At 38.5% G+C, this 25,574-nt stretch overlaps 1 protein-coding gene across 1 annotated transcript; it reads right to left on the bottom strand.

Annotated features, from left to right (window-relative positions):
* Window positions 1-5,924: 5,924 nt before the first annotated feature.
* Window positions 5,925-23,757, bottom strand: LOC146310337 (sodium- and chloride-dependent betaine transporter-like). The gene is made up of 14 exons (XM_084743680.1): window positions 23,612-23,757; window positions 22,496-22,630; window positions 20,154-20,291; window positions 16,268-16,379; window positions 16,041-16,173; window positions 14,871-15,005; window positions 14,538-14,641; window positions 11,628-11,752; window positions 11,396-11,508; window positions 9,319-9,456; window positions 8,646-8,748; window positions 7,636-7,736; window positions 6,479-6,649; window positions 5,925-6,401 (listed from the first exon to the last, which is right to left on the bottom strand). Exons 1-14 carry the CDS (start codon window positions 23,739-23,741, stop codon window positions 6,285-6,287), a joined length of 1,755 nt encoding a protein of 584 aa, XP_084599806.1. The 5' UTR covers window positions 23,742-23,757; the 3' UTR covers window positions 5,925-6,284.
* Between the last annotated feature and the right edge of the window lie 1,817 nt (window positions 23,758-25,574).

Raw genomic sequence — 25,574 nt, 5'->3', positions numbered from 1 at the left:
AATTCACACTGACTTTATTCAAGTGTGCAACATGCGGATCATAGACAATGTCATTTTTAAAGTGTTAATATGCATCTCTAAATCACCAAATGGAAGTTACCATGACAGCACGATGCACACAGTTTCTGCTGCTTTTGCATTATGTTACATTTCTACATTATTTGTTCAGTGATATTACGAACATACAGCTCAGCAACTTATCATTTTTAACGTCTTCTCTCAGTTTATAAGCTATATCGCTCATAAACAACCTTGCTAAGACAATAATTAGTTAAAGAGCAGTGCTTTTTATAGACGATTTAATCTGAAACTCTGAACATAACCTGCTCCCGACCAGGTTATGAGTTTAGTATAAGTTACCATGGTGATCTAGCCAGGTGAAAAGAGTGCCACCTTCCTGACACTGAAAACCATGGCTTCTCTCAACGTATCACACTAACCCATTAGTCTTGCTTTGTAGTACACCCCTCTGGCTACCCAATACACAAGCAGAAACCGGACCTCAGGAGTTCAAGGTCTACTCAAACCAAGGGAAGTTTCAACATCATACTGAAAATAAACATTTCGTCATCTTAATGCCCATAAAGTCACTATACACATAGCGATAATGTAACCAGGTCAGAGTTCAAGGTATGTCAGGACAATTTCCAACTGAAATACATTACAAAGAAATGTAATAGAATTAGTAGGGTACTACATTAGACATATTTTAACTTTGGAGGAACAATCATCACAATCAACCATGCAGTAATAAGGGTCATGGAGCCCCTATTGAAGATCCCTGTGTTATGGCAACCAAATTGTCTATACTCACAAATAAATCACATTAGAGACCAACACAGTCACACCACCAGGCTAGCAACTAGGGGTTCTCTAGATAAACAAAAACCCAGAACAGATGCAGTGTGTAGATCTGTAACTTATAGAGCCATCATAATATACCAATGTTGCCTCTGATTACTAAAATACCCAGTAAGGAGACTTAAAAGACTGTGTTGGAATGAAATTTGTAGCGTAAAACATCTGCATTCATATTGATGCTTTTTATGTATTACATATCTTGTTTTATATATTGAAAATAAAATAAAACAAGACGAACAGAAAATAAAAAAGCCAGTGTACCTTTACCTGACTGATGTGTAGCCAATATAAATTCAGAGATTTAAAAGGAATATTAAATGATTAAAATGAACATCAGAAAGAATACTACTAATTATCATCCATTTAAACAGTTTACAGACCTAAATGAATACTGTCAGGTGTTGAGATTGTTCTTAAATAACTGTGTCTGTAGACAATCGTACCAGTGAGTTTGACAGCTGATACTCCTATTATCAGCTTGTAATCAGTAGCTGTTGTTGACACTAAAAGGAACCAAGGATTTTTTATCTTGCAGCTTCATGTTCTCCATCCTTGCATCTCTTCCTTGCATCTCTCTCTCATGCCCTCACTGGGTGGAGCTAAGGTGCGAGGAGAGGAAGCGAGTGGAGGAATAAGGAGATGAATTTATCCATGGAAACTCTGTCCATTACATCCTATGACCTCAACACCTTGCCCTGTGGTCTCTGGGAAAGAGTTAAAAGCAGAAATATTGACTAAGCAATTATATATATCAGCATTATTATCTCTGTCAGGTGTAAGTTTAGAAGGGATGCAATCGCCTGTATGCGTGTGCGTGTATGACGGATCTGGAGCTTGTCCACAGCAAATCTTATATATACTGAACCCATCAGCTTAATTTTTTGTGCACATTTCTGACTGTATTTTGAAGGACCTCTACAGTTCACAGTCAATAAAAAAATCTTTTTGAATGCTCCCACGCATGTAACATCTGTGCCCAGAGGCATTATGTTTTTGGTCAGCCCATTCTTTTGAATGTGATATCTAACAGCTTGAGCCAGTCCTTCAAACTTGGCACAAATGACCACTTGGACTCAAGGATGAACCTCACTAAACACGATTTTGGCCATAATGCCAGACTTTGTGCAGCGAAAGAACACTAAATTTTAAAGATGGTTGCTGTGGGACCTGTAAAAGCCTCATATATTCATATATTCACACATTATGCTAACAATAACATACTAGTTAACATTCTGATAACACTGACTAACTTAAGATGTGACCATCCATTACCATGTTGCTTTTTTGGGAAAAGGAGAGAGTTGACCAAGGTGACAAGTTTGCTCAGCTGTTATTGAGGATCAAGGCATAAGACTTAGGAATGTCCAGTTTTGACAGAATTTCACATTAATGTCTAATACGATACTTGCAGCACTGCAGAGCATTTAGTTATTTGTAACTATTTACATGTAATTACAAATGTTGGTAGAATGAAATGGAAACAGAAGTGGCCACAGAAAGTGATTTTCCATAGCAGATCGAATGGTGTGATCAAGCATTTGGACCACCAAGTGCACTATTGAAGGCTGACTTCATTAACATTGTTATAATAGATTTCATGGTCAAAGATCAGCACACTCACTATGTTTAACTGTTGCATTTTAACTTGCAAAGTGAGTGATGCCCAAATAGATGCAAACTGGTTCACATTAAAAGTTGGGAGTAGTCACCTTCTCTGTCCCAAAATCTTTATTCATTTGCAATACATGAAAATAATAACCATTATGACAAGTTTTTTTCACATTGTTTTTCATTTTCAATAATTTCGTAAAAACCTTTCAACATATTGTAAATTAAATGTTTTGAGAGAGAACTAGACTTTTGCACCTCATCTGTAGCTGTTTTCAGTATTTAGAGAATCTGCCCCGTGATGGGAAACTTAAACAAATAATGGTATTTTAGGACCTGGGGAACTCCTACTAGTGCAGCTGCAGTGAGACCCTGAATCAATGACAGAAACTACTGCAGGAAAGTCGCCATAAAATGGCATTATAATAAAGAGAAAAGAGCCTAATGAGCAACACGCTCATCCCAGGAGTTTATCTGCTCACTCGGTTACTTTTGACTTCACCTTCAGTTGTGTTCATTCACCTGTATCACAGAGCTTTGCTGAGTGCAAAGGGGACTGGGCAGAGCTGTGACACAGAGCCGACAGACAGCAGCTCAGAGCCGAGGAGCTCTGGATGAGAGGGTGGGTAGCAGACTGGTGCTTCTGGAGGAAAAAGACACTGGAGTTGCTGTGATGTCGGCTACTTTACTGACAGGAGAAGAGCTCAGAATGTATGTTACAAACTTTTAGGATTATAAAGAGGATTTATCGTCTCTCCTGCTTCAACTTTTTGCAACAACAATGAAGAAAGCATGGAGCCGCTGACCAGCCAGAGAGCCCAGCTTTATTTTTGGATACTTTTGAGATGAAAAAATTGATTTATTTTTACTCCTGTCTTTGCAGCAACAATTCACAAAACAATTATGGATGTGCTGACCAGTCAGATGAGAGCTCAGAGTTTGTTTCGGGATAAAAAAAAAAGTGGATTTACCTTCATATCTGCTTGTAAACCTGTGTGCAGCAGCACCATGGAGGAGTCCACCATTCTGTTTACAGGTAAATGACGCACAGATGCAGTGCTTTTGTACTGACATTTTTGGCCATGCAAGTCAAACTGTGTGCTGCTGAGTTGCATTTTCATGACCGTTTATATTGCAGTGAGCCTGACTGGCCGCAGGCTGCAGTCCCTTCTGCCCCTCTCCAACAAGCAAGTGTTGTGATACTGAGCTCATGTGTGTGCAGGAGAGCAGAGAGAAAGACATTTTTAAAAGTCTCTTCATGTTCAGCTCTCAGTACTTCAGTTCATCTCCACTGTCGGTGTTTTTTACCATCAGATGTCTGTTTTTATTTCACACAGTTGATGTCTGTCAGTCTCTGCATGCTCATGATTGCTGCAATAAACTGTTGCTTGCACTCATGAAACACGTGCAGCTCGTCTAGTGGGAGGGGCGGAGGACACAAAACGAAACCAATTCAGATGAGAATCAAAAATCAACTGTTTTCAGGCTTTCTACCTACTGCAGCTTTAACTAATATTTCAGAAACAAAGCTTATTGTAGCTGACTAAAACTAGGTGGAACCATATTTTATTCAGCTGAAATAAAAATACATGCAGTATGTGTTACAGCCTCCATACGAAAAGAATCATGGCTCGCTAGGGGCAGGAGGCTGCAACATATAAAATGAGGACACCACACCAAAAAGGTACTGACTTAACCCACAAGCTTTATTGTGAAAAATCCAAAGTGTTGAACAAAACACAACATAACTAAGGGGAAACAAAAGGGGGCTGGAGACCCTGGCCAAAAGGATCCCAGCATCTCCCCCTAAACTACCTACAACAAAACTAAACCTACAGTAAACAAAAGAGACAAATATCTAAACTACCAGTAGTCTCCAGCCCAAACTAACACAACAAACTAAAACAACAGATTCCCAGCACCTAAATGTGCAAGAAGATTAAATCTGCCTGGGGAGAAAAAAAGGAGGATGAAAAAGGTCTCCTCACTACCTGTTCTGTTGTCCGTGTGTGCTGTATACCATGTGCCAGCCCCCTGTCTCTACACTCTGTTCCGCTTAACCCCTCCTCCTCTCTCTACCTGAGTGCTGATTACACTCAGGTGCACAGCAGGCAGAGGGAGGAGGGAGACAAGGCTGACAGAGAGAGTGAGAGAGAGAGTGACAGAGAGAGAGAGAGAGAGAGAGAGAGAGAGAGAGAGAGAGACTGCTGCGCCTAACAATATGTTGGACAAATACAGTGGCCTGTGACTTTGGAGGCTAAAACTGAACACCGACACAGCATGTCATGTGACTCATGTTATGTGCCATCATGTATTCACACGAGATATTTCTCGACCTCAGCATCTCTGACCTCCTAATCTCTCCAGAAAAGTGGTGTGTAGAAGAGTCTGTGTGTGCATCTCTTACTTTGTAGCTTCTAAATGAATCTTGGTGGCTTGAGGTTTAGTTTCTCTCCTCTGTCGCTGTTTGTACTCTCAGGTTTCTGCTTTATTTTACTGTTTCTTCATGTTCGTGTTCAGATGATAGGAGTCCTGTTAAGTTACTACTGATGAAAGCAACACTTCCTGAGTTTGCTGCTTCATGATAAAAGCCTTTACATTACAAAACAATGGGGGACTTTTATGTTGAAGAATTTATAGGAAGTGAAACGTCCAGTGTCAGCTACTTGACTAAAGACAAGTGTGTATCAGCTAAAAGACACACACCTTGGCAGCACTGAGATGTGAATCCCTGCTGTGCTGACCTGACGAGCTAAGTCAGACTGAGTCAAGAAAAACAGCACAAGTGTATGTAAAGAGGCTGTAGTCTCTCCAGTGTTTTACACACATGAGAGACAGAGACAAGCTGAGGAAGCTGAGCTGCCATGCGAGCAGAGAGAGAGAGAAGAGCCACTAGGGCAAGTCCCACAGGGCGGTGCAGTGGTATGCCACTGGTGTGGGGCTTGTTCATATAAAATAATGGGGACGGCTGTTTTGATGTGCAGCCTTAACATCCCAAAACCCTTGTTATACTGTACTGTGTGATCTTAACTTCAATATGATGATGATAATTTGTAGAATGATACATGAAATAGAAGCTCCTGTTCAATATGATATGATAATAATGATAATATTACATTTGCATAATGACACAATGTTAGAATTGTTACTGGCACTGGGTCAAGTCAGATTTTGTGGTGGACAAAATAACTGAAATTTTTTCAAACAATAGAGTTCACTACACACTAGTACAACAACAACAAAGTACATTATCAAGCATAAATAGTATCTAATACAACAAAAAAACTAAAGTAGTACCAACAAAAAAGTAACATTAATGAGTTACTGGTATTTCTGTTTTTTATCTTTGTATTAATTGATCTATTTATTTAATTTGCTATTTAGTTTTTCATTTTATTTATTAACTTAATATTCATGTTTATTTCTGTATTATATTTCGTTGGGGGGGGGGGGGGGGGGGGAGCTGCTATTCAAAGTGTGTCATGAAGTCAACTTTTAGCCTGTTGGTTGATCAATATCAGAGTGCATATACTGACTGTGGATATTGTTTTTGGTGCTGTAATGGAATATTAATTTATCCATTCATTTAATTTTGTTTTTATTTTGATTTATGCAGTTGCAATCCTCCATATCTCACAAACCTGAATGCTGCATCTACTGTATCACAAGACTTAGATGTTGAGGTTTTATGAGACAGTAAAGGCAAATGTCTGATAAGGTTCAATGAGTTTGGCTGAGAAACTCAAGAAACAAGAAATTCCACAGGGTGCCTTTAGTAACATGCTCTTTTGACTGCAGAAATCTAGAAGAAGATGTTATACTGACTCAGGAAATGTGGCTGCCATTGGTTTTATCTCTGTTTCATTTTGCAAATGTCTGTTTGTCTTGGGATGAACAGAATCACTAGGAGGATGCCACAGGACCAACAGACGCTGAGGACAAATAGAATGATAATCAAATTCATGTAATGTATACTTGTGGAAATAATTATTATTGCTGTTGCTCTTACCTGTTTGGGTGTTCCCTCTGTGAGGCAGATCATGATGACAGCCCAGATGGGTATTACAGCCACAGAAGAGAAAGCTAAGGCCCAGCCCAGATAGCAGGCCCAGTCTGGGTACACATAGCCCTCACTGGATTTGAGGGGCTGGTAGTTCAGAAAGAAGCAGATGAAGCAAACCTGGAGGGAAAGGAAGAGGAACAGTCAAGTACTTCTGTGAGCAAACAGGCTGCACCAACACTGCCAAGTCTCAGAGCTTATGGAAGTAAAGCTTTTATCTAATCATCATAGGAAATGAGGTCTTTAAGACAGCATTCAGTACAGATGACAATATTTTAAGGCAAACTTAATATGTGGGTCTCTTTGACTGTACATGAGGCTTGGTTTCAATCATATTTAACCGGTAGAAAGCTTTTAGTGCTCATCAGAGACTCCTGGTATTCCTTAAGGAAGAATTCCTGGTCCAAGTTTGTTGTCATTGCTTATTCTCCCATTTTCCCCATGATATCAATTACCATCTTATGATGATACACAACTGTACCCCCAACTAGTCAGTCAGAACAGAAGAAAGCTCTTGGATGAGAGGCGAAACTTCCTCAAGAACTCTACCAAGTCCAGTTGCCTACAACAACCTTTTCTACAAATGCCATGACCTGGATGACTGAGAATCTACACAGACATACAGCTAATTCAGAATGCCGTGGCCAGAGTTGTAAAGATCCAGTATGTAATATTTGGTGGTATAGCCTAGGTTTTAAATTTTAATCATTGGTATTACATTTTTTTTATCCCTGGTGTTTCTATCATTTTATTCCACTGACTGGGTCCATATTTATTAGGTATTTCAGAGTCCCTATACTGAAAGTGGATGACCTAGGACAAAACCACTCCTACCTGAGAGTACAAAACCTCCTATACTTACTTCAACAAGTCACTTATGATGTGTTGTTTTCTGTCAGCATTGTTGTTTTTTGTTAAAATGATCTCTTCATTAGATTACTATAATTAAGCCCACCAAACACCTCTCCTCTTACTCTCTTTGCCATGCCTACATCTCCTAGTGAATTCTAACAGGTTAGGATTCCATTGGCTGAGTTAGGAGTAACTTGTGGCCTGACCCTAATCTCAACACAGTTTTGTTCTGTGTGTAACACTGTGTAACTCACAATGCAGATCAGAGGGGTGAAATAACGCCAGCACAGTTGGAAAAGAACCCATGGTTTCTGTCCTGTCATTTCTTTGACTGCATCACACAACCGTTCAGCCCCTGCATGATAATGAGAAATGTTAGTAATAATTTAAATGGCAGGACCTCCTGGTGCAGAAGCATGGTATGTATCACACTCATGTATTCCCCTGTTACCCATCTAAAATTTCTTCTAATCCCAGTTTTGCCAAACTATGTTTAAAATTAATATTTTTTTAAGTGGAGCTCTGTTCCACAATTTAAAAAAATATCTCAGTTTAAATCAAAATAAAAAAGAATTTATTCAATGGGGAGATGCTTGTTGGACTTCAAGTGCCGTTGGGATCCAGTAAGTGTAAAACTGGGGGCTGAAGACTGTTTACGTTTGTTTGCTCTATTGCCTATTCCTTAACAAAATGTTATTTTGGTGGCTAGCTAGCTAAAACTTAATTTAATTCCCTTTAACTTGCGGGCTAGCTAAAGCTAATTAGAGTAGTCATTCTACTCATGTTGGCTTGGCAGAGAAGCTTGTTTTCTTCTCCTTTGAGAGAAAGTAGTTTGCTGAATTAATGGAGCAAAATAGCCAAATAATAAGATTAAGAAGATTAAAAAACTGACAACAGCATAGTAAGAAAAGAAGACACTACTTTCCATGTGCTTACATGATAACAAGATAACTTTGACTGCATATGCCAAAGGCAGCAATTGGCAGCAAACAGTGGAAGTCTTGAACATAAAAAACATCTTAATGCACTTTATCAACTCATCAGTGATGAAGTCAAAATATTAAAGCTTTACAATTTTTCTATACACCATTTTAATAATTGGACAAGATATAAATTGAGAGGTGTGGAATAGTCAAATATGAAAATAACTTCTGGTGTGCTGGGTTAACTTTTAGACCCAGGTAACTGCTGAAAGATAGCTGAATAGGACAACTATATCTGGTCAATTCCAGAATAACTAGAACATGATATTAATTCCACTTACCAAAGGCCCAGCCAATGGCCACACACTGGACCAAAGACACAAACAATATACATGCTCCATTAGCACCATAGTAGTCAATGAGTTGGAACAGGTACACTCCTCCCTGCACAATTCAGAAGAGAAATATACAGTATATGTAGTGTCACAGGGAGTAAGTGTGTTACAATAGTCAAGTCAAGAATAGATAAAAGCATGTACAATTTTTTGTAGATCAGCAACAGATGAAATGTTCTAATTTTAGAAATTATCCTGAGGTGTAAGTATGACTGATTAACATATTTGACTTGATCATCAAAACACTGGTTAGCACCCCTAGATTCCTACCAGCTTGCTTCTGACAGACCACTAAAATTAGTTCCAAAAGAGCTGATGGAATTTGGGTGACCGAACAATTACCTCAGACTTATCATCATCAAATTTGAGGAAATTGTGGGGCATCACGTATTTAAGACCAGAGAGACAAGATGTGAGATTTGCTAGGCTGCTAGGATCTGTGTTTGAACAGCATGTTTAACTGAATATTGACAGTATAAAACTGCAAAGCACATGCATGTTTATAGAAACATAAGGGGGACAAGAATGGAGCCTTGTGGGACACCACAGCTCAACTGAGCCATACAGAAAGAAGTTTATGCTTAGTGTTAGCTGGTGCGTTTGGGTAAGGTTTCAGCACCTGACAGGTGAGAGGCGTCTGTAAGAGGAAGAAGATAGAGCAGAAAAAGATGAGGAAGATTTCTCTGCACCAGGGTCTGCGCATTCGTCCTGGGAACATGTCAATCACTGATGCTGTTATCGTTTCCAAACCTGCAAACTAACACACACAAGCAGACAGAAAAGAGAATAATTTTACCAGTTTTACCAGTTCTGACACAGCTGAGCCAATCGAAGTGCAGCAGCACAACAAAAGCTTAAGGAATAGAGAGATCTTCTCATTACGGTCTGGAAAGTAGTGATTGGTAAATGAAGCCTTGTGGAGATTTGGGGCTTTTTTCTGTTTTTGCTGGAAAGGATTTGATTCTTCAGGCCTCAAACTCAGTGAACACAACGACATCTGGTGACTGAGGCCAAAGCACCTATACCTCACTGATACTAATAGCTTTAGTCTTGTCTGTATAATAAAAGTCCAAGAAGTCTGCGTGTCATTAAATTTCAGACATCTGCAGGATGTCTCATGGTGAATATTGTAAATTCTTCAGTGCTGTGCCACCAGCACATGGACTTTTCTGGTCTGTCATTGTGCATGAAGCCTTGGCTGGGCAGGGAATTCTTCAACTTAGTTTCCCCATTGCTTACTTGAACCCCTTTCAGTTTTGGGAGATATTTTTGTAGCTACTTTTGGTAGATTTAGGAACTAGTTCATTTGTCATTTGTTATCAACTTTTTTGGCTTTAGTAAAAGAAGTTTAGCCCTCTTTTCAAAAAAAAAAAAAAAAAAAAGAATCAGATAAAAATAGTTTTGCCCTGATGTTACGGGTTTCATTCAACATTGTCATCTATATATGTAATGCTTATTATCATGTATTTAAGAGTAAAACATGAAGGGTAATCAGCTGTCTCCTGTATTAACATGCTAAATACTGAGTTGCAGTGGATCAGTCTGATGTGTGAAAGTGTGTGGTTTGTAGTAGGTTGTGCTTTAACAGAAAAAATAAATGCATGAGTTTTAATGAAGTGAAGGAGAAGGTTTTCATACTGTATAAAGCAGCTGTGGACAAGAGATACTGTATGGATCTCTTATATTCATTCATTGGGTAAATGCAGACTTATTTAGAGACATTCCTATTTATCTATTTTTTATGGTGAATTAAATGCACCTACTTGCTGGAGAATGTTTCAGTTCAATTGGTGCTGTACACTGAACATTCCAGGTGAGACTAAGCAGCCCCAGGTCCTTATGTAAGGGAGAGAAATCCTTCAAATTCCTAATTTTTATCTCTTGTATCACCTGTGTTCTGACAAGCTAATATGCTACCAGGTTGGCATATCCCAAACAAATGATTACTTTATTTTGCACCTTTTTTTTTTTTTATTGTTTCAGTATTTCTGGATTAATTAACATTTATATCATCCTGACTTGCCGAGGTTCACATTTTCCAAAGCAAGTCCTGCAAAATGCCTCTTTTCTGCAAAGTTCACACCTAAACTTAATGTTTCCAAAATATATTTTGTTTCATCAATTCAATTCATTACAACAACTCATGCAGACATTAGTTTATTTATCACATGTTTTTTTCCTAGGATGGCAAAGCAAAGGCAAGACCTGCCCTACTCTGTTGCTGATTGATCTGACCTGAACCCTAACCTAATCATCACTCCTGAGCCAAGAGAAGGAATCATTAGTTTTTCAGAAACTACTTTCCTCCTTCCCACTAGTTTTGAAATCATGCTAAAATCACATCTGCTATCATAAAATCCTGTGTTTGATTCATTTGCTGTCACACCACAAACAAACCGCACCAGAGCGTGTTTGGAACTGCACCCAGACCCACCATTTCAGGCGGACTTGGTCTGGTTCCTTGGTTTGCACCAGGGTTCGATTGACAGCTTTCACACCAGCCCAGCTGAACCACACAAATGGACCATGATCCATTTTAACCGGCCCAAATGAAGCTGGTGTTAAAACACATTGGAAGTGAGTATAAGCAAAGCTGGCTGAAAAATAATTGTACATACTCAAAATACATCTTTATATGTAAAGTGTATACTTTGTGCAGGACACCAACAATATCTTATGTGTTCTCCTCATCTTACCACTGTGTCCAGTCCCAGCAGAATGAGCATAATGAAAAAGCAGGTGGCCCACAGCTGAGGCAGTGGCATCATGGCTACAGCTTGAGGAAAAGCAATGAATGCCAGCCCAGGGCCTGTGGGACAGAACATACATTTCAATTTTTGTCCTTTTGGCTTGACTTGTATTATATTTTGTCTGGCAATAATATCAGGGTACATTTGATTCATGTGTGTAACAGGCTTTAAATCAGACCTGATTCAACCACCATGTTGATTGGAATTCCCTGTTTGTGGGCCATGAAGCCCAAAGCTGAGAAAACTGCGAAGCCTGCAACAAAGCTGGTGCTACTGTTGAGCACACACAACCACAGACTGTCTCTGTATACACACACACACACACACACACACACACACACACACACACACACACATACATACACATACATAGAATTTAGTGCACAGAGCAGAACTGAGAGGGAAAACATGACACAATGAATCATAATAATGTGGATTACAGAGACAATTTTTGAAATTCTTTCCTTCAACATATTCATGGTGTTGTACTCATTTGTACACATCAAACGTGATGGAAGTAGTTGTGTGAAAAATGAAAAAAGAGATCTTGAAAGAGAAGGTTAAACCAGTCTTCCTTCTCAATTTCACACACTAGAACAGTCTTCAAACAGTGTTTCATACACAAGGGGTGGATTCAAGGGTGTGGTTTTGGTTTAAGAGGTGTGAGACATAATGAAGGGACAAAAATATTGTCTTTCTAGGACAATATTCACTGTAAATAACAATATAGATTGAATTATTTTTGTAATCATGAAAAATGCGGCATGATATATTCAGGTATTTATGTCAGGTTGTATACAAACCCCTTCACCCTTCACCAATAAAGTAGGCCAGCCCCTTGAATCTGAGAGCAAAAAAAAAGTCAGTTACACTTTTTTTTTTTTTTTTTTTAAACATTTAGTGAAACCTGGCACTCAGGAACAAAACCTCAGCCCAGATTTGTACAACTATAAGCACATTCTCAGTCTCACACTTTTTGCTAAACACTAAACACCGTGTTTTTCAAATCACAACACACACTTCTCTACATTAGACACAGAAATATTACATTATGGCATTTCAAAATATCACACATATAACAATTGGTCAAACACAGCCATCAGGTGTACAGACACTCAGATGCACAACTGTAAACTCACCAATCAGGCATAAATACAATAAGTTAAACCATTCTGACAAGATCACAGGTGAAAAACAACTTTTCATTTAAGTAAAAAAGAGCATTACCAAGGTTGTAAGGCATTTCTGACCAAATTTGAGTTGGATATGGTCAATCTGCTAGGAAGAACATATCAAAGTGTAAAACTTACCATGTCCTGTTGCCAGTAGGTGACACTATGACTGAATATTGTCATTTAGATGTGTTGAGGGCAGGACTCTTATTAAACATGTGACTTGGGTGCAGATTGGCCCATTTATATGAAAGTTATAGCAATTTCGTGTTTCATGGTTAGACATCAAAATTCGACACCACGCCACAACCACACCCTTTTAATAATTTTTGATCACAAAGTAGTATAGATGGCACATACTGATTTTTAAGCTGTTATGATGAATTCTGTAGGAGGAGCATGTTAAAGTAAAATGTGCACAAATCATCAAAATTGACCATGAAATTCAAAACAGCTGACTTCCTGTTGGGTTTAGGCAATGGTCCAAGAGACTTTTTTGTACGTGTGGTCATGATACATGTGTGTACTAGTTTTCATGGCTATTGGTGAAACGTGCCGGGGGGACTGCTTTTAGAGGTCATTATCAAATACTATATCAGCCAAGATTTTTCACCACGACTAATGTGTGTGCCAAGTTTCCTGCACCATCAAGCATATTTAGTCCCTCAAAGACATGATAGAAGAAGACAAAAAATAAAAAAGCACCTGCAGCCATGACACTGACTGGCCAATGAGGTGCTGAATTATTACACACTTTGGACACTGCAGGAAGGAATTCGATGTCACTTCCTGTCTCCACTGGGTGACGCTATGACTATGACTCCTGATTGCCATGTACATGTGTTCAGGGTAGGACTCTTATCAAACGTGAAGTCTGGTGCAGTTCAGACCATTTCCAACAAAGTTAGCAATTTCATGTTTCATGGCGAGACATCAAAATTCAATGCCATGCCACAGCCATGCTGTTCAGGATTCACAAAGTCTTTTAATAACCTTTGATAACAATGTGGTTTAGATGGTACACACCAATTTTAAAGTAAACATGATCAATTCTGTGTTTTTCGATTTAAAATGCAACGTGTTTATTGCCAAAATTGACCATGAAATCAAAAATGGCTGACTTCCAGTTGGGTTTAGGCAATGGGTCTGTGAAACGTGCCAGGGGGAATGCTTGTTAGAGGGTGTGGCAAAGCCATTTGGTCACGCCCACCACCAAAACTCATTTCCCACGAAATTTTTCACCACACCTAACATGTATTCCAGGTTTCATGGGCCATCGGGCAAGTTAAGCCCCCCAAAAATGTGACTGAAGAGGAGGGAGAAGGAGAAATAAAATAATGATAATCATTTGAGCAAATCCAATAGGGTCCTCGCACCATTTTGTGCTCGGGGCCTAATTCCTTAGTCCTTATGAATGAGAATTATTTAAAAAAAACTTAACATAATTTATGCTTTAGATTTTAGCCAGTCTAAAGAGCAATTGGTTTGATTCCTAAGTGCTGAGCACAATAGAGCAAATGTGCCTGGCCATGCCTTTGTTTTGGCTTCATTTTCAGGCTTCCTGCCCATGGCTGCACAGACCAGGCCCAAGTTCATTTGCTATCTCACACATGTGAGATAGCAAGCCACCTGTGCCAGCGGTGCATCCAGTTTGCGACGGGTGTAAGATAAGGCCCCTTGTCTCATTTGAAATATGCTGGCTGGACAGTAAGTGAACAATGTTCAAAAAACAAAAAACAATTCAGAGACTTTAGCAAGCAAATTAAATGTTTTCCCTGAAAAAAACAGCATGTGCCAAACCCATCACTTTAACCACGACAACAATACTAATACAGCATTGGGAGATGCATTAAAAAACTCAAAAACTCCAGTAACATGACATCCACAGTGTGTTAGTAGAACTACTGATTGCTTACCTGTAACAGCTGTTCTTGACTTTGTTGTAGCTGCCAAGTGTGATTATAGTTCCTGATGCAACACCATAAGAAAAGAGGACCTGAGAACAAGCCTCCATCCACACCTGATTAACAAAGTTGAAAAATCACATGAAATTAGGTCATCATTATTATATGTCTGTCATGGGGGTTATTATTTTATCTATATCCTTTGTTTGCTGATGTCCACTGATAACTGGGCCCAGGGAAATTTTACACTCACATTTCAAATTAAAAGTAAAGTACCTTTGACAAACAGAACTTCACAAACAAACTAACCCTGTAAATATGCTAAATTTGCCCAAGTGGTCTCACCTGAAGGTCTGCAAGACGTGAGGGATCTGGATACAGGTAGTAGGCCACACCCTGCCAGGCACCTGGCAGTGTCAACCCCCTGACCAGCAGGATAGCCAGTGTCACATAAGGGAACACAGCCGTGAAATACACCACCTGAAATTTCATTTGTTATTTAGCATATTGCTGACCATTTATTATAGATTATAAACACTGCTGCTATGCTCCTGATAGTGTTGGCTGCTTCTTTGAGAAGGGCTGTATGTTCAAAGAAAGTTTCAAGTCCATTGTTGTCACACACCTCAAGGCTTGGGCAGTAACAAATGACAGGAAACAGGACTACATAATCTGGATACAAAATTGTAATCCATTACAGTGACAGATGTAATCAGATTGTAATTATATTTAATAATAAATGGACTTATTGGGCTTTTAAGCTTTTGATTGATAGAACAACTTTGGATTAACAGGAAATGGGAGTGACAGTAGGGTGAGGACATGTAGTAAAGGGCCGCAGGCTGGAATCGAACCCATCTCTGTTGCTGAGGACTCAGCCTCTATACATGAGCTACCAGGGAAAACCCCAGAATTGTAATTTTAAAATACATTTTACAATAAAGCCCACTGCACATACATTACAACACAGCATGTGTCTCAACACCACTCCGGTCTCAGTCAAACCAGCAAACCTTATAGTGAATTCATTGTCACAGCTTCCAGTGAAAAAATGCTGCAATGTCTATCTGTCTGTCTATCTGTGTATACGTACATCTCTGGAAAAAATGAAGAGAGCACTGTTTCTTACATCAGCATCTCTACATGTGTGGCAGTCCATTCCAGTGTTTGTTGGATTCCAACACAAGCCTCCTCATTCTACTTAATGAGACACTGATTAGATGATCACCTGAACCAAATCTTATTTTATGAGGAAGATAAACACATTGGTTACAGAGTGTGGACAGAGCACTGCTGAGGTGCCCTTGAAAAAGGTACCAAACATCTTGGAGCACCGACACGGTCACACTGACATCTAAATGCACGTGTGCATTTGTGTTTATTTCAGGCATGTGTGTGTGATGTAAATGAAGCGTAAACATTTTATATCACCACTTGGGATTAATTAAGTGCAAAAACGAATTTAATTTATTATATCGGAGACAGGTTTGGCCCCTTGCAGCAGTGTTCACAGACCCTTCCTGTGGAGCGGACCCCTTTCCAGACGCAGAAGTAGCAGGCCGCCCAGCAGGCCAGGAGACACAGCAGCAGCTCCCATCTTATTGCACCAACCTCTTCTATTCCCCCTGACATAGATAGCACTCCTCTCCTGTATGAGGACACCACACATTCCATGATGGTTACACACATGAAGAATTACTGAATGGAACAAGAAAAGACTTGATGTGACACCAGTGACTCACTCCCAGAACTCAGAGACCGAAGACTTGGTAACATTTCCTGATGTCCAGTTTACTGTCACATTGCCACTGTGTATTGCAGTACTGTTTGCAGAGGTGAGGTCCACGCATCTGTCTGTTGATAGGTAGGCAAATGATCATATTTTCACATCATTTAAAATTCAATAATTAAACTAATAATGAAGATATTTAGGTGATTTTGTATTCGGGCAAACTACACAGCCTTTCTTTATTCTGCATATGCATGTGAATGTGATTGATGCTATACACAGTCCAGTAAATGGATTCACACTATTCCACTGATCATCAGGCAGGAACAAAGTTGCTGTAGTTAACTAAAACTAAACTAAAAACTAAAAATATTTCTTTAAAATTAGTTAATTGAAATATAGATCAAATCAAGGTAGAAATTGTACAAATGCAATATTGTGTACACAGAAAACAAACTAAAATAAAGAAATATAATTATTTTTAATTATCATATAATTAAATATAAAATATAGTTTTTGTCTTTGTCAATTTGGTTAAGTCTGTCAACACAACAAGCAGATGCACTGAGGCTGGATGTCTACATTACTGTGAGTCAGTTGCCTTCACAAAATGTTGTATTTGTGTTCTACCTATTCTGAACTTACATCTTGCCTCTGACAAAAACAAAATTAAAAAACAATAAAAATTAAACTATAATGTATATTAGACAACTATAATAACTTAACTGAAATGAACAAACTCACTCTGGAGACTCATTGAAACTAAGCTGAACTCAAAACAAAAGTTAAAAACAAAAACAAAAATGAATGAAAAATACACAATTGTAATGCCCCTGAGCAGTAATGCTGCCGATAAAAACAGCAATGTGACAACAGACAGGAAGAAGAAGATTGTTAGAAAATAAACATGGATGGAAACAGGTTTTGCAGGTTTCAGACTTTGAAAATTCAGCTTCGCAAATCTTTTTCTAGAAAGGAAATGCATTCAATCCACCTTTTTCCTATCCTATCCACAAAATGTGGGTGCGACTTCCACAGCTTCCTGTCACTGAACCGGAGGTAGCTTTTCCATGGTAACAACTAATGTTAATCCTCTTTTCTGAAGTGATTGAGAGGTCAAACATGTAGGAACATCACCTTTTAACACCTCAAATGGGATAAAATTATCATATTACTGCCTTACACTATTGAGGAATGGGGGGATGACCTGAAGAAGTGGCCACAGATAAGGTACAGTAGCAAATTTAGCTACTTTATTGACTCTGTTGCTATAGACAGTGAAGCTATGATTAATTTGAAAAGCTCTGAGTGAATGAGTACTTTCACAGCAACAAGATCGGTTGCGTTTTGTGTATCTACATTGTCTCCATTGATAGTTTGATTACTGCGATACCTTTTGTAATGATAGTTTGCAAATGACTTGATTGTTTATAAGTTTGTTGAACTGCTGAGAGTATTTTATAATGGGCAGTTTTCTCATGTGGATTAGGAATGGAGGATCACACAGAATTTAAAACCTATTTTAGTTCCTCTGTGATGAAGAGCATTTCAGCTGCAGACAGATGGTCTCCTTCAGCGGTGTTGCAGGTTAGATGTAGAGAGCAATGAGTCCTCTCAGAGCCAAGCTGATCTACAGATAACCTGTACAGAGAAGCTCACCAAAGAGACCCAAGTACAGACACAACTGTGGCAAGATGCAAGGAAGCTGTGAGTGACTGCCAGCACAGCAAAGAGAGTCCTCAAACAGAGCACTACTGGCCCACAAAAATACCTGAATGAACACTTGTACCCCACCTTCACTGGCAACACAGCAGCAAAGTATGGCAAAGAAAATGATGAAAAAGCCATTCAGCTGATGGAAGCACGAGGGAACACTGTAGAGAGGAAAGGCCTGGTGGTGCGTCCTGACCAGATGGAATTTTGGATTTACCAGCTCCTTGAGATGAAGTGTCCCCTAAACAGTGCCATATCACTTACAGAGTTTCTTAGTCAGCCAAATGGTGACATCTGATGCTTCATCCAGAAAAGAAAATTCATTCATTATGTACTTCCCTTATGCCGACTAAAGGTCAGGTTTAGTTTTTTAGTTTGTAAAACACTGCCAGAAAGCAGGAAACAGCATTGCAGAATTTCCCAAACAGCTGAAGTGAAAGGTGACCAAACATAAAAAAAACAACAAAATAAAAACATAAAATCCTCCTTCATGCTCATCTGGTGTTAACATGCCAAGTTGACTAAAAAGATGTTATTTACAGCATGTTTTTATCCTGAATCTTCACTGTAGATCCTTAGCTTGGAGCTGTGTTCACGTTCACACGTTCACTGTCTGAACTGGGTGTGTGTGGTGTGACGGTGTGCAAATGGCATGTCTTGAATCACACCAGATAAGCACTATAGAGGCAAATTTGTTTTTTTTCCAGACGTTTTTTACGTTTGAAAATTGATCAACATTCACTTGCATTGTTTGAGAGACTATGCAACACTGTTTTGCTGTGAAACTACACCAGTGTTTTGCGGACTAACAAAATAAACCCGACCCTCAATCAACATGAGGGTGAGTAGATGATGACTGAATTTTCATTTTTGGGTGAAGTATCCCTTTAAGTGATGGAAAATATCTCATTCCTCCTAATAGTCAGAGTAGTGATAATAATGAATAAAGTAATAATGATGATAACAATAACAATAACAAAATAATAATAATCCAGCAGGGGGCTACAGCCCAGCTATTTTGCTGATCAGTTTGTCTTTCACTCTGAAAATGGAAACTAATTGGCCTTAGCTTAGTTAGCCTGCTAACTTTACATAGAGACACCTTTTTTTATCATTATTCAACAAAAAAAACATTATGCAACAAGTTATTAGCAGTTCATGTTCACTCAGTGTTGTGTTTGTCTTTTCAACAGAAAGAAGGGGTTCAAGTTAGTGCTGTTTCTCTTTTCTGAGTCCAGTTTTGTAGCCTACACTATTTATTCAGCCATTAAAATTTTGCAGCCAGCATAGGTTATCAGCCAGCATCCAACACACTAGGAAGGGAAGAGTGAAATAAGGTAATTGCAATTAAGCATGCCACTGAATCCTAAACACTGGTGTTATAGATTTTATCTTTTTGCCCATACATTAAAAGGAGAAAGTCCACAGAATTTCAATATGTCTTACACTGAAACGGTTTTAATAATACTTGGCCAAGGAGAATGAAGTAATAATCAGTACACAGTTCTGGTCCTCCAAGATAGTCCTTAAACATTCACAGATAAGGTCATGATGAACCTATGCCCAAATAAGGTCAGACCCAACACATCTACAGCATATAGAATTAGCCTATTGGTCTGCAAATCCAAAAACAGACAGTATGAATGTACAAGGTCAGAGACCACAGCTTAGCAGCCTTTACTCCCATTCCTTACAGGGTCAGTGATATGATAACAGTTACATCTGCTCTGTTCAGAGAGACAAGACAAACACCTCTCTGTCCTTAGCTGCATAACAACACTATGAAATTGTTCCCTTGTTTATCTGAAAGGAGAAGACAGCTGTGTCTGCTGTCTAGAAGAAAGACTGTTAAGAATTAGTGTGGGCCTCTCAATGACTCCAAGGTCTTAGTATGATACCTAAAATTGGAAAATTCATTAACAAATGGTCCTATGCCATTATTAGAGACTGAATTCTAGTTTTTGTTTTAAAATATCTGACAGTGCACAAAAACTGAATGACATTGTGTTGAAAGTGTTACAGGTCCGGTATGAGACCAACATGTTAATCCCATTAATGCAAAGGGGCACATGTCTGACATGGGCTCTGGCTCATACTGTGAGTCAATAAAGAAACAGTGAGATCTCTCAAAGAGCTCAGTATCTTCTAATCTGCTATGCATCCACCCACTCTTATCCCACACCCACCTGTGTTCCAAGGATTGTTGCAGGTGGCCCAGGGGAGTGGGTCTCTGAAGGAGTAGATAAGGTAAAGCAGGGCCCAGGCCAGGACAATGCTGTACAGTCTGCTATAGAGCTGGATCACTATGATAGAATAGCCAGTCCCTGGAGGGAGAAAACATTCCAAAACACCTATTTAAGATCTAATTCCATATAGCACTGAGAAATATTGCACTGCACATAGACTCAGCAACCACTCCAGGTCCAGTAAACACTGTGTTAAAAATGTTAAATTAAATATTAGTTCTTGTCCATTTTTGAAAAGCAAAACCAGCCCAGATGTCCTCAAAAATCTATAACAGTCTGATATTGCTGGAATGGGGAATCTGCTTCCATACAATACAGAGTAGGTGCACAAGCTTAGTTCTGTGAGAACCAGGGCCAAAAACCACAGCTTAAAGAAAATGTAAACACTGTCAATAAACTGAGCTTCATGCTAAGCAAAAGGTTAGCCAGAGCAGACCAGCTCTCCCTGTTTTCCTTGCTAATGTCCATTTCTTGGACAATACACTGGACTCAGACTACAGCTGACATATCGTAATCCATAAGCAATGTCATTCTCTATGCCCTCTACCTAACTCTGTCATCTTTATTGCATTATCAACCTACCTCTGTATGACAAAACTGAATGATTTATTTACTTTTATAAACAAGACACGATATAGTTAGTTAATGTACTGTCTCCTAACTGTATGTTCAGTGGATGTCGGGTATTGAATAATAGGAAATGTTAATTCTGACGGGTATGAGTTAACAGTTTGACTCAAGCATGAAGGCTGTGTTGTGTTGCTAGGAAAATATCAATAAACAATAAGGAACTAAATTTGATTAATTTTATCAGGATCAAGAAAAACCTGCTGTTTTTTGATTTTACTAATTTACTTTTGGTAAATAATGATGAAGGTAAATCCATCATATGCAGCTATCTTGGCAAAGGTTTTGGATAAAGGCTGAATCCAGTGGTCCCGAAAGTTTCCACTTTCACTTGGAATTTTGTCTGTTATTCCAATTGTCACAGCAAACCTGAATCCAGCATGTTTTATTTGTTTTTATTCCACATTCTGTCCCTCAACATACACTTTATATACTCATTGTTTATTCCTTTGAAATAATTCTACGCAGAGCTGGTGGCAGACACTGTAATGTGTCTAATTTAAATGGTAGAGCTATTACTGTGCAAGCTGCTTTAAAGGTAAGAATTGTTTGAATTCATGGCTCTTTGTGCTTGTTAACTATTTCATTAATGTGCTTGACGTGCTCAACCGGTGAGACACAAGATGCACACTATGCCTCATTATCTGAATTAAATATGAAAAATAATACAGCATGCTATGACCCTATTAGTGGTCCTTTGAAATGTCAATGAATTATAAGTATACACAGTGGTGGACAGTAATGAAGTACATTTACTTGAGTACTGTACTTAAGTACATTTTTTGAGTATCTGTACTTTACTTGAGGGATTGTTTGTTTTTGTTTTTTTTTTTTGGAAACTTTCACTCCACTACATTTCAAAGACAAATATTGTACCATTGACTCCACTACATTTCTAGGAAGGTTGTTGTTACTTGTAACTTTTAGTCTAAGCATAGCTTTGAAGTCAGCTGTTGGTGTTTTTTCTTTTCTAAAATGCAAATGACCACACACTGTGTTCCTCACAGAAGGAAACCAATCACAGTACCTGCTCTCAACTGGGACTGATGTAAAAGCAGAAATATGTCATCCAGACATGCTCTGTAACAAAAGCAACTAAGCTATCCCACTTTTATTCAAACAAAACTTGGCAATGGTGACGACAGGAGAAAGACAAAATTAAATCTCAAACTCAGTTGGCTTCAATCTAATTTTATGCTGTGATTTTAATAGTTTCATCAGAAAATGACAAGAGCTCTCCTTTTTATTTTTGATTGTATTTCTATGCTGAAGTTTTTATAGGTGTTTCTATAGGCTTTGTGTAGCAGAGTGGCAAGTCAGTGCATCATTAAGCGGTTTCAGAGACTTACAAGGTTCTGTAAATGCACTGTGAAAACAACACAGTGATATATTGGTATTAGAAACTTCTTTGTAATTTGTACTTTTGAATACTTAAGTATTTTCAAAAGAACTCTAGTACTTAAGCTCGAGTAAAATTTTGACTCTGAAACTTTCACTTGTAATTGAGTAATACTTGACCAGGAGTATCTATACTTTGACTCAAGTACCCCCATCTTAAACTCTGGAGGGACGAAAAACCCTGCCTATGAATACAATATTTCAAAAATTAATAGACTTTGGGAAATGTATTTGTCAGCACTGACTTAATGTGGTACCTTGTGCCAGTGGGCAGAGCTTGGTCCAGCAGGTGATGGCGCCCTCCTGTGTGTACTGACCAATCACAGTCTCCATCAGAAAGAGTGGCAAGCCAACCAGGACAGCAAAGACACAGTAAGGCACCAGAAAAACACCTGCACACATTAACAGAAATATAACCGAGACCAGTGACACTTAGCAAAGGAGTGGAACGACATTAATAAAGTAAGTGTTTGATCCAATGTAGGGCTGCCAACAGTTAAAAAAACAAACAGTTAAAAATACAAGGTGTTGTAGATTTTATCATTTTGTCTATACACACAGGAGTCCATTATGTGTTATGCTGAAACTGGTTTAATAATACTTGGCCAAGGAGAATGAAGGAATGATCAGTACACACTTTGGCCTGATGTTCCTTTCAATTCTGGAATTTCAGTCCTCTGGGATAGTCCTTAAACATTCACAGATAAGGTCATGATGAACCTATGCCCAAATAAGGTCAGACCCAACACATCTACAACATATTGATTTCACTTATTGGTCTGCAAATCCAAACACAGAAAGTATGAATGTAAAAGGTCTGAGACCACAGCTTAGCAGCCTTTACTCCCATTAGCTCAGGGTCAGTGATTTCCAAACCAGATTTGAGTTATGTATTTCATATTTCATCACCACAGTCAATTAACTTGGCTGTTTTTCTGTTGATCTATACAGTATAACAGGTATAAATACATGTTGCACAGTCAGTTCCATCTAGAACAGATTTAGTTTGTGTTATTTTCTTACGAAATAAATAGCTATGAGACCTTCTGCTGCCCACAAATACCATTATTTTAGTAGCTAAAATGTGTTGGGATGACCTTTCAACTTCAAACTTTTGCAAATGTAATTTGAATAATGATTTTATATCTCATGGAATCACAAGCAGCTAGTCTACAGTATGTTGTATCTTTAACCTTATTAACCTTGTAAAGAGTAAATTAGTTGAACACGTTCTAAAACAATAGTTTTAGCACTATTTAAATATACTGAATGTACAAATAATGCAGACTTTTTTTGTTATTGACTTGCAGTTCCTTTTACACAATCCAATCATGCAAAATATGAGAATAAGTTGACTGAATGTCCCAGCTCACCTCCTCCGTTCTTATAGCACAGGTAGGGGAATCTCCACACATTGCCCAGACCCACCACATTGCCTGCTGATGCCAGAATATATTCCCTTTTTTTCCTCCACTGTTCCCTCTTCTCCACAGTGCTCTCCATTTCTGTGTGTCCTCTTCACTCCCTGATCAACAAAGGCAGTGCACAGCCCTGTCAGCATACTTGTACACAACTCCGACTGTTTGGCCCAAGGCCATGGATGTAGGGACAAGGAAAGGAAGTCCACTGCTTATGGTTTATGGTAGAATAGTAGTTATTTATAATGTGCACACTGTTGTTTTGTGATGTTGTGTTAAGTGACAATATGTCAATAGTCTCATATTCCATAGTTAATTATTTTATTTTATTATTTTATATTTTATTTTCTAAAAGGACCACTACTGAGTGTGGTATTTTTTTGTTCTGCAGTTGTACAAACATATATCAAACATTCAGTGAGACAATTCATGCCAATTTTTTTTGCATATGCTAAGGTAACGACCACAGATGACTTTAAGTTAAAAGAAAAAAAACAACAACTAATTTTTTATATGAACCAAAAATGCAGTACACACCAGATTTATTGACCTGCAAATAAAATACTTTTTTTTTTTTCAAGTAATCTTTTTTCTTTGTTTTTTAAATGGATTTTTATTGTGGCATTACTTGAGCTTTTGGTATTGTAAATCCTTATACATCCCTAGTTTGATAAAATGATCATGATAATAACTGAGAAAGCAAATAAATATAAATTTCCTTATCACATGAAGTGTGACAAGCAAAAGTGCAATGGGTTGTTACATGAGTAAACTAAAAGATGACCAACAAACCATAAATCTGTCTTATTTTGCTTATTTGCTTGAGATAACAAGCTAAAACTCGCTCAACTGGATTTAAAACTGTGAAGCTGAGAGGGCAAACAACTAAACAACCACATTAAAATAAAGTGTAATAGAATGTACAAATAGACATAAAGGCAGAACTGTGGTGCTGTTTGTGTAAGTTCCTCAACACAACGTATATGCATGCACTCTGTCTGATATGCTTCAGTCATCCGCTTTAGTGATGATTCGGTCTTCAAGCGGCTGGCCAAAAAAAAGTCATACACTCTAATATTTCATTGGACCACCTTTAGCTTTATTTACGATTTCTCTCCATGGCTCTCTCCATTGTCTTGGAATATGTCCATGCCATCAGGGAAGGAAAAAAAATCCATTGATGGAAAAACCTGTTCATTCAGTATATTCAGGTAGTGAGCTGACATCAATTTTTGGGCTCATAATGTTGCTGAACCTCAACCTGAGCAACTGAAGCAACCCCAGATCATAACACTGCCCCCACAGGCTTGTACAGTAGGAACTAGGCATGATGGGAAGATCATTTCATCCACCTCTCTTCTTACCCTGGGGCACCCATCACTCTGGAACAGGGTAAATTGGACTCATCAGACCACATGACCTTTGTCCATTGCTCCAGAGTCCAATCTTTATGCTCCCTGTCAAATTGAAGTCCCCTTTTTTCTGATGATCCTCACTGATAAGTGGTTTTCTTAAGGCTACACAGCTGTTTAGTCCCAATCCCTTGAGTTGTGTGTGGAAATGTTCTTATGTTCACTATTAAACATAGCTATGAGTTCTACTGTTGATTTTTTACAATTTGATTTCACCAAATGTTTAAGTGATCTCTGATCACAATCATTCAAGAGATTTTTTCCGACCACATTTCTTCCTGGAAAATGATGGTTCATCACTATCCTTCCAGGTTTTAATAATGTGTTGGACAGATTTTAATCCAGTTTTAGTAGTTTCATCAATCTCCTTAGTTATTTGCTTTGCTTGATGCAGACCAATAATTTGACCCATCTGAAACAGACCACAGGATATGTCCTTCAACATGGTTGTTTAAGAAACAGGAAGCTCGTCACTGCATCAGTAATGGTTAAATAACTTCTTGTCA

The sequence above is a fragment of the Lutjanus erythropterus genome, chromosome 19, assembly GCF_056507025.1.
Source record: "Lutjanus erythropterus isolate fLutEry1 chromosome 19, fLutEry1.hap2, whole genome shotgun sequence".
NCBI classification, from domain to species: Eukaryota; Metazoa; Chordata; class Actinopteri; order Lutjaniformes; family Lutjanidae; genus Lutjanus; species Lutjanus erythropterus.
The sequence above is the reverse complement of the archived record's forward strand: the minus strand, read 5'-3'. Positions and strand labels throughout refer to the sequence as shown.